Genomic DNA, 15607 nt, shown 5'->3' with positions numbered 1-15607 from the left:
CGGATGTAAACACGGAAGTGTGCTGCAGCATCGCGGCACGCTGAAGCTGCTGCGGTGGAAACAAAAACACAAAGAAAAGCATTTTAAACCCGGTTCGGGTTTTTCCTCCCGGGGTTGAACCTGCCGTCGGTACCGGAGTGGAGGCTCGGTCCGGTTCGGAGGAAGGAAACCAACGGTCCAAACGGCCGCTACAGCGGAGCTAGCCTGTTAGCTGCTAACTCCGTAAGTTTCCCTTTATTTAACCTTTTACCGTTAAAATGTCTCGGTTCCGGTCCCGGGTCGAACCCCGAATAACGAGTTAAACAGTGAATTAACTTCACAGATGAGTCCGAGTCCGTCAGGAGCCTCAGTGGTTCTGTCATTTACACTTATTTAGAAAAACTGCGATGAATTAAATGAAGTCTGGTGATGGGGAAACAGACATCGATCCGTTATCTGTTGCTGTTACAGATGATTCTCCATCAGCAGTTTTTCAATTAGTTTAATTAAATATCAGATAAACATGAAAAATGTTTTTATTATACATGTATTATATATTATATAGTGCAACCAAGTCTGCCAGCACATTGACTTTAATGGCCAATTGTGTTAATTATATGTACATACACACAATCAATTAAAAAATATGGTTTTATTACATAGCATAATGAATACAATATTAGTATTGATTGAATCTATCCTATCCTCCATTGAAATTAGCTAGAAAATAGTTACTTGTTTTGTCACTTTTTCCTGTATTTTCCTTTACTCTTTTTTTCTTGCTTTTAATTGTATGTTTAATCATGTTTCCAATTTTTACTATTTGGGGTTTTATTTTGAATTATTTTTAAAAAACGGTATGCTTTTATCTTTTTTTCCATTTCTAGTTACTGTTAAATGTTTTGTTTTCATGTAAAGCACATGGAGTTGCCCCTTGGCATGAAATGTGCTATATAAATAAAGCTGCCTTGCCTTTATTATGCTTCTTTTTTTTAATGTTTTGTCTTTATGTAAAGCACATTGAGTTGCCTTGGTATGAAATGTGCTATATAAATAAAGATGCCTTGCCCTGCCTATTTGGTGTCAATTTAAACTAGCACTGATTTTAATAATAATAATTAAAATAACCCTTTTTTTCTTCAAATCTCAACTAAAAACCTATTTATTTAGGATGGCTTTTAATACCCAGTAGCATGGTGACACTTTTATTTTATTGCTTTTATTGTTTTTAATTGTCTTTACTCATTCCTTTGTATTTACTATCTATTGTAAAGCACATTTACATTAGTGTTATAAACCCTGATGCTTCTGTGATTCCAGTTTTCCTGCAGCAGCTCTGATGTCGGTCATCGTTCAGACTCGTGGTGAGGTGGGCGGTGGCGTGGCGGCTCACCTGCAGTGCCCCCACTGTGGCCACTTCTCCAAGAGCCACGCCCACCAGCTGTCCCACCTGGCTGCCTCCCACCCGGCCCGCCTGGACGCCGTGGCGTTCGGTCGCCTCGGCAACATCCTGATGTACCAGAGCACGGCGCGGCTGTTCCACTGCTCCGACTGCTTCTACACCAGCCGGGACTTCACCAAGCTCTACAAGCACGTCATCTCCAAACACTGCATGGATGAGAGGGAGGGGGGAGGAGGAGGAGGAGGAGCGGGGGAGGCGGGGGATGATGGGAGTGATGGAGGAGAGAAGGAGAAGGCGGGGGAGGAGGGGGAGGAGGAGAAAGCAGGAGAGGAGGGAGATGGGGAGGAGAAAGCAGGAGAGGAGGGAGATGGGGAGGAGAAAGCAGGAGAGGAGGGAGATGGGGAGGAGAAAGCAGGAGAGGAGGGAGATGGGGAGGAGAGAGCAAGAGAGGAAGCGAGTGAGGATGCACTGAAGAGAAAGAGGAGTGATGCTGAGGAGGGAGAGGAGGAAGGAGGAGAGGGAAATGGAGATGATGGCGTCGCTCCACAGACGGCGGAGCCAGCGAAACCCGACGGCGGCGAGGAGGAGGAGGAAGGCGACGACAGCGTCCTGGTGTTCGATGGCGCCGGGTACCGCTGCCTCATCTGCGGCTGGAGGAACAAGCTGAAAGCTCCGGGCATCAACCACGTGGTGAAGAAGCACGACATCCCCAAAGCCTTGGCCTCGCAGGCCGTCAGACGGGACGCCGCGGCGCCATGGCAACAGCAGCAGGGGAGAAGGGCGGCGGCGGTGGCGGCGGCAGCGGCGGACAGCGAGGACATGGCGGCGGGCGAGGTGGTGACCGGGCTGAGCGGAGCGCTGCTGAAGGAGGAGATGGCAGCGACGGCCAAGGTGGTGCGCTTCGTCTCCAACCGCTTCGTCTGCCTCATCTGTGGCTGGAAGACCAAACTCAAAGGTAACCACCACGACACACACGTTATCGATGAGGCCAATAATAACCATTATTGACCATTTACTGAATGAAAAAACTAATAAAATAAACCAATAGACGATGCATCTGCTGCAAACACATCATCTGCTTTTTCATTTTTGGTTTTAAAGATTGAATATGAAGAATCAGGGTTCCTACACAAGTATGGAAACTATTGTACTATGGAACTTTATTTATAAATAGTTCAGGGATAGTTCAACATTTTGTCAAATTGGCCCATTGCCATACTCCCTATAGTCATAGCAGTAGGTTCATTACCTTTAATTGTCGGTGCAAGCTATTTTTAGAACGGCGGAGCAGAGCCGTGAGCTGCTCAGAGCTACGCTACGGAGGCTCATGGGATTTCTTGGTTTCCCTCATCAAACTCATCATATACACAATCCAACAACTCCACAACGCTCTGGTGGACAAGTTGTGACCTGCACATTCACCACGCTATGAGATAATAACACAACGTTACCACACAGAGTTGTTTTAGAGGGAAATTCATGCAAAACCGCTGATGCACGTTGCCTTCAGGGACAGTTTTTCATCAAGCAGTCTCTGTATTTCCCTCTAAAACAACTCTGTCTGGTAACGTTCTGTTATTATCTCATAGTGTGTGTTGAACATTTTCAGGTAGTGTCACCCAGACCTGACTTTTTTGCATTGGAAAACACTTAGGGAATAAACTGTCATAATGAAAACACGACATTTAACTATCTTGTTCATAAACGATGGCGTCAGGACTTCTCATTTTGACGACACTGACATGAATACTAAGTATTACTTGCTTTTGAGGGATGAACAATTCATTTTGAGCAACAAAACACTTTTGCAGGTTATCCACTAGGTTTTGCAGTTTGTACTAATTGAAAAGCACCAAAGCGACTGAGGAAAAACCATAGACCGTAATTGCTCTTTGGGGCCCCCTAGTGGTCGTGTGGGGCCAGGGCTCCAGTCGGCCTTTAAACGGAGGCATTTGAGACAATGCAAGTTCATTTTCCACCTGCTTGCTACATGCAATCAGTCATTTCAACACTGGTAACCCTGGTGAACCAGAGGAAAATCCTGATTTAGAGGATCAGCATCAAAGTATTTATCAAGTTGCACCCTGAAATTTTCTGCTTGCACTTTTAAAATTTGAAGTTAGGGGCCACATTTGCTCCTAGTATAAAAATGTCCCTAAGCAGGTGTTTAATTTGCTGGTTGAGTGACACCTGTACCTGTACCTGTGTGTGTGTGTTGTTGCAGGTTTCGCCATCAGCCACGTGGTGCGCAGCCACGATGTGGAGCGTCCGTACCGCTGTAAGGACTGCCAGCGCTGCTTCTTCCTGCCCAGCCGGCTGCAGCAGCACATCAGCGCGGCTCACCGGCCCGGACGCTTCGCCTGCCCCTTCTGCTGCTTCAGGTCCCACTACCTGGGAGGCTTCAGGAGGCACTGCAGCCGCTGCAGCGCCCGGGAGGAGGGAGAGGAGGAGGAGGAGGGGGCAGGAGGAGCAGGAGCAGGAGGAGCAGGAGCAGGAGCAGGAGGGAGGAGAGGAGGGGAGGATGAAGAGGCAGAAGAGAACGAGGAGGAAGAGGAGGGAGAGGAGAGGAAGGAGACGAGGTCGGGGAGGAGACGGAGGAGATCAGGGAGGGTGATGATGATGATGGAGGAGGAGGAGGAGGAGGAAGAGGAGGAGGATGAATGAGTGTAGGAGGAGGAGGAGGAGGAAACAAAACCTTCTTCTTCATCTCGGTGTCTTTTGTATTTTCTTTCTAAAACATTAAATAAAACCTGACGACGTGACGTTTGTTCACTCTTCTTCCTTCACATCCTGATACGGATACGGGGCCGTCTCCATGGCAACACAACACTGATGATGGTGCTGTATCGTGTGTGTGTGTTTACCTGTGTTTCCTGAGGAGACGACAGGACACAGTCGGTGCTGCAGCCACGAGCCATTTCTCATTTATTTAGCCAAAAAACATACAAAAACAAACCCGCAACTCACATCACGTCCTGACGGGGGAGGAGGAGGAGGAGGAGGAGGAGGAAGAGGAGGGGGGAGGGGCTTCCAAAACAAAAACAAACAAAACAAAGAAATAAAGAAAGCATTCGATGTGCTGCTCAATAAAGTTTGTTCCTGATTTTTCACCCGACGACACATGATTCATGACTAACAGCAAGAAAAAAAACAACGCGTCGTTCTGCCTTTTTTTCCTCCACTGCAGGAACCGACTTCGCCTGTTATGTGGAGACTCAAACTGAAACAAACTGAAAACTGAACCTGTTCCATCGTCGTTACATCGTTTTTCTGCTTTTTAAATAATTATTCACTTTTTTTCTCGATCGATTCTGAACAGATTCGTCTTTTTAAACTCGTCGTCGTCTCCAGCTCCAGACCGGCGGCGGTCGGGTGGAGCGATGCGCTGCTGTGGGCGGAGCCAGGAGAGAAAAAAACATAGATTTGGCTCGTTGCCGCAGACGACGGCTCCTGTGTCACGAGCCAATCAGAAAGAGCCGAGCTTCTGGCTCCGCCCACAGCAGCTGAGCACGGCGGCGTGGCGTTCCTGCAGTGGGAAAAAGTCCCTAAAAGTTCATTTCTAGATCCCCGGCAACAGCTCGCTCCTGATTGGTCAAAACCGGGCGTTTAAAAAGAAAAGAAGAAAAAAGAAAAAGAAAGCGCCATGGCGGTTGAGTCTCGTCCTTAAAGCGGCAGCGTCTCGTCTTTCACTTCATCATCAGAGACGCCTTTAAACACCAGAAGAAGAAAATCTAAGAGTTTGATTGGCAGCTGGAAGTCGACGTGATCGTGTCCCTTATATGGCTCCGTCCCAGAATCCCCTGCTGCTGCGCGCCGCCAATCAGCCGCTAACACTGTAGTGTGTGTGTGTGTGGAGGAGTCGGGGGTCAAAGGTCAGATGTGGCGAGGGCACCACGCCCCCTCCAGGGCGGCCATGTTGATTCCTCTCAGGTCGCCGAAGTCGTCGCCGTCTCCGTCGCAGTACTCGCCGTCGTCGTCGTGGTCGTCGAGCCGAGGCGTGAAACTGGTCGACGCCTTCTGCTGCAGGAGTTAGACGCCACCGGGAACAGAAAGGAGCAGGGGTCAGGCTAAGAGCTGCAGCGCAACAGTGTTTTATTTTATGTGAACGTAGGAGTAGGACTAAATAACTTTTCTTTATTTTACTTTTTTTTTTATCAGCTTGAAATAAACTGGAATAAACCTGAACCGGACTCGCTCTGGTTCCATCAGTGTTTCTAGGACCAGTTTGTTGGGTTTAACCAAGATTTCAATATGATTAAAGGGTCTAAAGACAGTTATTATGAACTGGCTGAATGTTTTGTTGATGGTAAACTGAGTCTCAAACAGACTCTGGTCTCCTGTTCTGGACCGGGCAAATAAAAGCCTCCAGGTCTCAGTTAGAAGTTCTTGTGAATGAACAAAACCTCTCAAAGCCCACGATCGCCTGTTTGAGCCCTTTCTAAGCTGCTTTACTCCTGATACAGTTCAAATTAAGACCTGACCCGGTCTGACGTTGAGAACTGTGACTGAGCCAAGGAAAGAGACGGAGCCTAGATACAAACATTTATTTATTAGAAGTTGAATCTGTGCTGGTTAAACTAGTAAATGATGCTGCTGTGGATCCGACTCTTTCCTTCTGTTCCAACTCTGTTAAACAGGAACAACAGAACCAGTGGAGATGAGTTTAATCTTTGTTCTACATTAAATTAAATCCTGGAGCTGCTGTTGGAGGATTTACTGTATTTAACTTTAATAACATTGTAATAATAATAATCGGCCTTGTGTTTGTCTGACGACCTGCAGAGAATAGAAGCAGCAACAGAACCGTCTCCAGCTGTTCAACTTGTTTCTGAGTGTGAGTGTGTGTTGTTACCGTTCGGACCACCGGCTCTCTGAAGGGGGGGCACACCATGTGGAAGCGAGGGATGGCCACGTGGAAAACCTCCTCTTTATTCGCTGCAGCAGAAACAAACAGAATCAGAACTCGTCCCAAGTCTCCAGCAGTGTGTGTGTGTGTGTGTGTGTGTGTGTTACCCAGTCTGTGGAAGGTGTAGTGTCCCTCCATGTACTCCGACGGCGTGGAGAAGGTGGTGCAGCTCGAGTACTCGTGCACCTTTCCAGGCGTCATCACCGGGAACTCCCCTGCACACAAACACAGACACGGAGTCAGCGGATCGTCTCGGCCAATCACGGTGGAGCTGTGCGGCCGTGTGCGAGCGACGTACCGACGACGCCGGGGCCCTGGACTTCCTCCACGTTCCCGTCAGACGTGGTGATCTTCCAGTAGCGGCTGTCGAGCTGACAGGCGGCTTCAGGCGGCGCGCTGCTCGACATCTCTATTCTGAGAGAGCACGGCCATTAAAACACAGGAGAAGAGGAAGAAGAGGAGGAGGAGGAAGAGGAAGAAGAAGAAGAAGTGTTGCTGTCACCGTGGAGACAGACAGACGGGTACCTGATACGGTAGGTGAAGAAGAAGTGCGGAGGATGGACGGAGGAAAGCTCTGGCAGGAAGGAGGTAGAAACAGAGACGGTGATGTCGTCGGTGGTCGCCACGCAACCTTTGTCATGCACATACCTGCACGGAAACACACACACACACACGGATCATTTACACCTCTACTGTCACCAGGGAACTGACATGAGACATTAAGGTGTGTGTGTGTGTGTGTGTGTGTTACCTGAAGATCTGGTCTCTGATGATTGGATACTCTCCCGTGACGACGTTGTGGACGTAGGTGGTGAACCACTCCAGGAAACAGGAACCTGAACACACACACACACACACACACACACACACACACAGACGTACAGGTGTGTTTGAAACCAGTGGGGTCTGAGTGAATCTCTGCAGCTGCTTCTCTCTCTGGTTTCACGTATTTAAAAGGAACCCCGACATTGATGAAGTGGTGTTGCATCTTGATTACGATTCACCTGTCTACGATTCAGTTCGATTCGATTATATGATGCTTCTCGATGCTTCACATCCTCAATTTTATTTATATTTTTTATTTTAATGCATAAAAAGCCCACACAAACTGACTTGTGAGCTGGTGGTTAATTAATTAATTGTTTGAATTTAAAAATTGATTATGTGACATAACTGCATCGTACACTGAAGAATCTCGATGCATCTTTGAAACGATTATTTTCGGCGCGCCTACTATGATGACTTGTAGAAGATTAATGTTGGTATCAGTTTTAATAATAATGTGATACAGAATAAATTCTTGGTGTTTTCGCTTTTATAAATTTTGAAATGATAGTTTCACCCGGAGGTTGCCATTGTAATCGACAGTGACGTCAAACAGTTTCCCTCATATTCCACCGGTCCCGTTTTTTTTTTACTTTACAGCAACAAACACGTCGTCTGTCCAACTTTTTCAATTTGAACCGAAACAAAACAACATTTGCGAGGATGAAAACACACAAGATACGACTCAATCTGAGCCTCAACATGAAGAAAATCAAAGACCTGAGGAGGCAAAAACATGAACTAAACAATGTGGATTTTTAAAGCAATGACAATAGTTGATCTGTTTCTAAAAACATATTTACGTAGAAGAGAACAATCACGGTTTATTCAGGTCATCTGAGCTCACGCAGGTGGATGAACTCACCTGTGATGAACATGTCGATGGCTGAAGGATCCTGAGCCGTCTGATCCTGAAAGACAGAAAAGAGGGTGGCGTCACTAACGGTTTCACTTCCTGTGTTGTTGCACAAGCCTCTAAAGTGCTTTTATTTTGAAAGGTCACGCACGGGGCAGGGGTAGAAGCTCTCGAACATGCGGCGCCCCTCGGCCGGCTCCAGCGCCATGTACTGGCTGAGGCCGGTGTGGAAGCAGAAGGTGAGCGGCAGACAGCGTCTCATCCCCTTCCTCTGCTGGAAGCCGCCGGCCGCCGTCTCCACGTCCAGCAGCACCTCGGACCGGTAGTGGTTGGACAGGGACATGCTGCCCATCAGCCTGAGGACACAGACAGACAGACAGACAGACAGGTGGTGGTGGTGAGACAGGATTAACCTCCAGCAGCGTTGGCAGCGGCGACTCAGTGAGACAGACACCGACCCCGGGATGACCAGCTTCTGTCCGTTGTGGATGCGGTAGGAGCAGCGGTAGTCGTCAGGGAGTCGACAGCCGATCTGAGCCTCGATGTCATTGAGCTCCACCTCTGTGGCGCCCTCTGCAGGAGACGAGGAGAAACAACAGGAATGACTTTGACTCAGATGAAAGAAACTGCAAATATGGGTTATACTGAATTCATTAAAGAGGAATTCTCTCCTCCTCTGTGTCTCTAACCCTCCTCTCCTCCATGTGCATTTGTTTCCAACAACGAAGTAGCCGGTGAGAAATCAATCCATGGAGCGGTGGATAACGTTATTTATCATCTACCATGTTACCATACGGAAGCCCTAAAGGGCCAAGTCCGTATACATTTTTTTATTATCGTTTTCTCGTGATAACGACTTATTATTTCGTTATCTCGAGATAACAAAGTCTGTTTTCTCGTGATAACGAATTAATTTATTTCGTTATCTCAAGATAACAAAGACCGTTTTCTCGTGATAATGAAATAATCATAGAATGTGTGGTTGACATGGTTGCCTAGCAACATGTTTCCCCGGTGCAATCGCTTCTGCTTACGGGGAAGTAGCAGCTGGTTAGCCGCTGTATGTTCGTAGCAGGGGGCTACTACGTATTAACTGACTCGCCGCTCTGTGTGTGTGTCGCGGTGATAATTTAACCGTGAAAAGTAGGCTACAACACACACGACATAACGTTACAGCCGCAGTGTTGTGAGTGAATCATGTCGGGACAACCAGGCTTCATGAACCCGCTCCACAGACCCCGGTGCTTGGCCGCCGCCGCCGCCGCCGCCGCCGCTCTAGTGGCGGCCGGGCACCGGGGTCTGTGAAGCGGATTCATGAAGCCTGGTTGTCCCGAGTCCCGACATGACTCACTCACAACACTGCGGCTGTAACGTTATGTTGTGTGTGTTGTAGCCTACTTTTCGGCTACAACACACACACAACATAACGTTACAGCCGCAGTGTTGTGAGTGAGTCATGTCGGGACAACCCGGCTTCATGAATCCGCTTCACAGACCCCGGTGCCCGGCCGCCACTAGAGCAGCGGCGGCGGCGGCGGCCAAGCACCGGGGTCTGTGGAGCGGGTTCATGAAGCCTGGTTGTCCCGACATGATTCACTCACAACACTGCGGCTGTAACGTTATGTTGTGTGTGTTGTAGCCTACTTTTCACGGTTAAATTATCACCGCGACACACACACAGAGCGGCGAGTCAGTTAATACGTAGTAGCCCCTGCTACGAACATACAGCGGCTAACCAGCTGCTACTTCCCCGTAAGCAGAAGCGATTGCACCGGGGAAACATGTTGCTAGGCAACCATGTCAACCACACATTCTATGATTATTTCATTATCACGAGAAAACGGTCTTTGTTATCTTGAGATAACGAAATAAATTAATTCGTTATCACGAGAAAACAGACTTTGTTATCTCGAGATAACGAAATAATAAGTCGTTATCACGAGAAAACGATAATAAAAAAATTTATACGGACTTGGCCCTTTAGGGCTTCCGTATTACCATGTGTACAGCTCTGGAAAAAATTAAGAGACCACTTCAAAAATGATCAGTTCCTCTGGTTTTACTATTCATAGCTATGTGTTTGAGTGAAATGAACACTTTTGTTTCATTCTATAACCTACTGACAAAATTTCTCCCAAAGTGGAAATAAAAATATTGTAATTTAGAGCATTTATTTGCAGAAAATGGCAACAGGTCAAAATAACAAAAAAAATCTGGTGTTTTCAGACCTTGTATAATGCAAAGAAAACAAGTTCATATTCAACAAAAAACAACACAACACTACTTTTTAAACTTAAGAAGAGTTTAGAAATCAACATTGGTGGAACAATCCCAATTTTTAATCGCAGCAGTGTTTTTTTAATTTTTTAATTTATAATCTTTCTTCCTCATTAAATATGATTTGGTTCAGGTTCAATAGACACTGGAATCGATGGCTGCCACATGTAGAGATAAGGCTGGTTTATTAACAACATTTTGGAGTAGTGGTCTCTTTATTTTTTCCAGAGCTGTATATCTGTGTGTAGTCTTATCTGTCATCAACAAGAGATTACGTGTTACGGGTTAGCGCGTTACGTTTGTGTGGCGGTGTCGCCATGGAGACGAGAGCTGGGACACCGGGTCGGAGGCTCTGATCTTACAAGGTTGGTTTTCAGCCAAGAGACGCTAGGTGGAAGGCAGAGAGCCTCCATTCTCCCTAGAACTAGTTACTAGTCAGTGATCTAACCAGAACTAGGACTCTGGAGCTGGTTGTTAAAGGGACACATGGAGCTGAGTTAACTCTTTACTAGTTGAAGTTGACTCTGTGCAGTGACGTCACCTTTGAGCGATGCGATCATGCGAGGACACCTCTGCTGCAGGAAGCTCTTCAGCTGCTCCCAGGCTCGCTTCAGCACCGGGTAGTACTGGATGTAGCGGCCCAGGTCTCTGTAGTACTGTTTGAAGAGACAGTACCAGGACACGCCGCTCTGCAGCCGGTCCGCACTGCACACACACACACACACACATAAATCCACGTTACAGTGAGTTGTCTTGTCAGCTATGTATTTCGTGTTTACATCCTGACTGTAAACTCACTCTGTCAGCAGCCAGTGTTTGGAGCAGAGGTATTTCCACAGCGGGTTGTGTTTGGAGAGTTCATTCAACCTCCTGCTGGCGTAACTACAGCTGCAGAGGAGAGGGAGACGACATAGGCAGTTATTGATTTCAAATTAAAAGGTAAATTAACTTGTAATAATGCTCTCTGAAGCTGTGATGTGTGACAGCTGCAGGAAATACTCACACCCTTTACTTGTGTAAAAACAATAATATCACAGACAGTGTAGAAAATACTGCACAGAAAATGTCTCAGGTGGAATTATGTGAGGAAACCAGCAAAATATGTTTAAATAACTGTACAGAATGACCTCTCTCTCTCTTTGTATTTATATTTATATATTAAACAAGATTCAAAAGGACACTCAAGAAAGGTGTCATGCATAAAGAAATCTTATTTTGAGCAACTTCTACCCGCTTTATGCTATTATTGTACTAATCACAAGGAATTGTTGTGATTTGAAGTTGTTTGTCTTTAAACGGACCCGAGGAACACCAAGGTGAAGGACTCATGTACAAATAAACAAATACATATGTTTCTACTTGTTTTATACATTGTATGGTACAACGCTACTGTAACAACCAAATGTCCCATGTGTGGGGTATATAAACAGTCGTATGTCTTAAAATAATAATAAAAAAAAACAAAGGCAATCAAAGTGAAAAAATATATCCTATGAACTTATATTCATCTTTATTTAATTTAACCATTTTGTTTGTTTTTATGTGAGTACAGTAATTAGAAGCTGTCAGATTCAAAGTATGGCAGTACCGAGGTAAAACCATCAGATTAGAGTTTGTTATAACAAGAATAACTTATAATGGGATGAAAAAACATGATAAATACGATTTATATCATGAAGTGAGTTAATGATAAGTTGCTTTATACATTACGTGTTCGTATAAACCGATGTTTAACAGTATTACGACACTTTTAATCAGATAAGAACAACGACAACAAACAGAAGCTACATGCTAAGCTAACGAGCCGCTGTTCGGTGCTGACAGCTTCAGCTTCACTTTATTAACATACAGAAACTTCACTCACATATACATTAAGGCTGGATATTAATGATTATATATAAATAAACGTCCATTAAGTTTGTGTTGGTGTTGTTTCTGTGTCTGCAGGTTGTTGTTGTTGTTAGCCGTTAGCCGTTAGCCTGTTTCCGTTCCGCAGCTTCTCTACATTTACACCAGTTTTTCTTTTCTTTTTTGCAGAAACCGGGTTAAAGTGCGTGTGTCGGACACTTACTGGACCAGGTCCCTGAAGCCCAGGAAGGATAAGATGTGCAGCAGCGGGTCTGAGGGCAGGTGGTCCACCCGGAGCTCCGTGTTAGCCGCTGCCATCGTTAGTAGCCTCTTTTCTTCTGCTACGGTGATTTAACTGCAGCGGAAACTCCAGAGAGTCTCACCGGCGCCACCTGCTGCATGTAGACCACTGATACAGGCGCTCTGCGCTACAACCACACGACTAGACAACACAAAGACTTTCTAATCACATGATTATAGTAGAAACAGAAAGGCAGAGGTTGGAAAAATAACCACAACACTGACATAACAATTATCATTATTATCAACATGCACTTATTACTATAGTGATGACTAAGTGAGATGATGAGCATCGGTAATACCTACATATAACATATTAATCCATTCTTGCTCTGTACTAAACATGTCAGCCATGTATGTACTGGGGAAAAAAGATAACCACAAGTTATCAGAGGTCCTCTTATGATAACTTACAATAACTACTATTATTACTAGTAGACAAGGTGATGAGGTGTTTCCTCCTTGTCTCTATTAAAGCAGAAGTAAGCGATCCGGTCGTTTTGGCTAACTTCTTGTCAACCGATGGAGTTAGCAGCTCCCGCCCTCGTCATGGATCTGTTGGTCCTCCTCCCTACGTCACCACATTCACGCGCATCCCTTGGGTGCACACACAGCCCTTCATGCCGTTCTCTCTCCTCATTGGATAAAGGTTGTAGGATACAAAAAGTTTTCTCCTCGGCTCAGAGCAGAGCAGAGTGACTGACAGACCCGTGTTTCGGTCCAAACACTCTATGTAAGTGATTGCTGTTGGAAGATATAACTATTTAAGACTTATATTCAAGGGCCTTTCACACCGAACGCGGTATGCGCTGCGCCCACCGCGAGGTACAGCGCAGACAGGCGCAGAGCAGGGCGGCAGCGCGTACACATATGGCGCGAGTTGCTGAGCAACCGAACAAACAAGACAGGATTTGGGGGGGTATATGCAAAGATATTTTCGCCAGGAGCTACAAAACGACCGCTTCCAGGTGAACTTTAGCGTCAGGCTGAGCAGGGAGCAGTTTAACAGCCTGTTCGAGAGAGTTGGTCTGATCCTCAGGAGGATGACAACTCATTTCATGCATCCCGTCACTTTAACTGAACGTCTGGTCGTTTGTTTTCTCTCTGCAAGCGGCTGATTTTTTTTCAGACTCCACTACATCCTCTCCTATTGGACGCGCCGAGATGTCGTCACAGCGCGCTGCGCCCAGATTAAAAATTTTTTAATTCGGGCGCAGCGCGCCACCGCGGCATGCGCCCACCTCGCGTGCCGCTCAGCTCGGCGCAGAGCCGTTCGCCGGTGCGCCGCGGTAGCACGTACACAATGAACAAGCAACAGCAGACTCCATCTGAGTAAACAGGTGTTCAGTGGAGTGTCATCAATCGTGAAACTGGGAGAAGATTTGACAGCTTGCGATGGAAATGAAGCCACTTCCTCATCAATGAATGGAGACCTGCAGCCACTGTAACATAACTCTAAGATCAGGGATGACAGCGAGTCATTTACATGTAAACAAGTCATTTATTAAACACAATGTAACATCAGGATAACAACAGTTTGATCAGTTATTGATTCAGTGTATTTATGGCTGTACTTTTCACAATATGATCAAAGAGTTAGTTTATTGGTTTAACAGAGACAATGCACATTAATAAGTAAACATGCTGGTTTAGCCAAGTTGGCTAATTTTCAACCGTACTCTCTGTGGCAGGTGACTTGAGCACTACAATAATTAAAATGCATTTAAAAACAAAACAAAAACAAAACAGTACTATAGTGTCATACTCGCTGAGCTGCGCTGGAAGAATATTCCAGATGTGAGTAGCTCGCACCGAGAAGGCTGCCTGACCAAAAGCAGTCCTTCTTTTTGGAATTACACAGTCCCCTCTGCTGATAGACCTGGTATGCCTGTCAGTGGATGTTTTCAAACAGTATGACAGGTGTGACATGATAATAGCATTAAAATACAGTACCGCTGCTTTTGTTGACAGTGAGTTTCTGATGTGACGGAAATTTGATAAATGAAACTTTGCTGTGTTTACTACTGATTTAATTTTTTTTTATATGTAAGATTTGAATCAGTTTTTATACCAAGATATTTATATTCAGACACAACTGTCAACTTTTCCCTGGTAACATAGACATCGGGTGATACGGTATCCATCGACCTTTTAGTAAAAATCATGCGTACCGTTCTTAGTATTTAGATGCAGACACAAATTATTCAGCCATTCAACGTCTGGGGTCATTGCTGCCGTTAACTTATTTGCAGCTTGCTGCTTGGTTGCTGCATGAGCATAAATGACTGTATCATCTGCATACATCTGGATGTCAGACTCATTGCATACAGACTAATGTGTAAAGACTAAACAACAGTGGTCCCAATATAGAACCGTGGGGGACACCAAAACTACAACCTTGAAAGTGCAGTAGTCTCTGCACTGATTACTGAGGTTTACAGAAAACGAGGTATTTTAATGAAGAAAAGCTCAAAGAAACAACATCTTATTATATCTTACAGTACTACATTTAAAACCTCAACATTTCTCATATATACATATCCCTGATGTTCTGGAACTGAACAAGTTTCTCCTGTTGTATCTTATTGCAGCATTACTTAAATGTACCATCAAAAACAGATAAAAGTTCACAGAATACAAAAAGACTGTTGTTCTCAGTAGTATTAAAAAAATGTAAAAAATAAAAATAAGAAAAATAATTAGCTTTGGCCTCTGTTTTATCCTAATAATCTGAGCTGCTGTGGTTCTGACACTGCAGTGATGTTCCCTCTGGTGACACAGATCAGTGATGACGACTGCTTCACCACACTTCAAACTGCCTGTGTCTCCGGAAGGCTGCTCTGTCCACGATGCTGTTGTTGAAGAGTCTAGAAGGAAAACACAGAGCAGAGAGTGAACGTCACTCACTGACACACAACAACAACGCAGTGTGAACTCATCAGAGCTGCTGACTCTAATGTGAACTCACAGCACAGACTCCATGGACGGGTTGATGGAGACCAGCTGCAGCAACTGGACTGTAGACGCATCAGTGATGTTGTTGTGACTCAAACTGGAACACACACACACACGCACACACGCACACACGCACACACACACACACACACAGGAAGATCAGAGACAGGACAATCAAATGAGACATTTCATATTCTAATGTCCAGACACATTTGTCCACACGAGACACTGACAGGAATCTTCAGATGCTATAAACTAG

The 15607-nt window shown here is 45.5% G+C and overlaps 2 protein-coding genes across 5 annotated transcripts in view; one reads left to right on the top strand and one right to left on the bottom strand.

Moving 5' to 3' along the window:
• LOC146990494 (uncharacterized) lies at window positions 1–4065 on the top strand. Its single transcript, XM_085794760.1, has 3 exons — window positions 1–222; window positions 1300–2336; window positions 3606–4065. The coding sequence occupies exons 2-3, from the start codon at window positions 1319–1321 to the stop codon at window positions 4043–4045; spliced, it is 1458 nt and encodes a 485-aa protein (XP_085650886.1). The 5' UTR covers window positions 1–222; window positions 1300–1318; the 3' UTR covers window positions 4046–4065.
• Window positions 4066–5226: 1161 nt separating this feature from the next.
• The window catches only part of fbxo3 (F-box protein 3), a 12773-nt gene continuing 2392 nt past the window's right edge, over window positions 5227–15607 (bottom strand). Inside the window, exons 1-12 of one of the 4 annotated variants that reach the window (XM_085794774.1) lie at window positions 12317–12530; window positions 11044–11133; window positions 10787–10950; window positions 8427–8541; window positions 8120–8324; window positions 7978–8023; window positions 7039–7123; window positions 6813–6935; window positions 6586–6701; window positions 6395–6502; window positions 6234–6316; window positions 5227–5401 (exon numbers count right to left, since the gene is read on the bottom strand). In XM_085794774.1, the coding sequence (XP_085650900.1) occupies window positions 5255–5401; window positions 6234–6316; window positions 6395–6502; window positions 6586–6701; window positions 6813–6935; window positions 7039–7123; window positions 7978–8023; window positions 8120–8324; window positions 8427–8541; window positions 10787–10950; window positions 11044–11133; window positions 12317–12411 (1377 nt within the window). In that variant the 5' untranslated portion in view covers window positions 12412–12530 and the 3' untranslated portion in view covers window positions 5227–5254. Of the gene's footprint in view, window positions 5402–6233; window positions 6317–6394; window positions 6503–6585; window positions 6702–6812; window positions 6936–7038; window positions 7124–7977; window positions 8024–8119; window positions 8325–8426; window positions 8542–10786; window positions 10951–11043; window positions 11134–12316; window positions 12531–15607 lie in introns of those variants that run through there. The other 3 variants (XM_085794789.1, XM_085794783.1, XM_085794796.1) reach the window with 3 other exon arrangements.

The sequence above is a fragment of the Trachurus japonicus genome, chromosome 2 (assembly GCF_045865225.1).
Source record: "Trachurus japonicus isolate A0001 chromosome 2, Traja_1.0".
NCBI classification, from domain to species: Eukaryota; Metazoa; Chordata; class Actinopteri; order Carangiformes; family Carangidae; genus Trachurus; species Trachurus japonicus.
This window is presented reverse-complemented; position numbering and strand designations above follow the sequence as displayed.

Coding starts and splice junctions, on each gene's coding strand:
- LOC146990494 (XM_085794760.1), top strand. CDS start 1,319: ATGTCGGTCATCGTTCAGACTCGTGGTGAGGTGGGCGGTGGCGTGGCG. Junction 2,337..3,605: donor CTGGAAGACCAAACTCAAAG/GTAACCACCACG, acceptor GTGTTGTTGCAG/GTTTCGCCATCAGCCACGTG.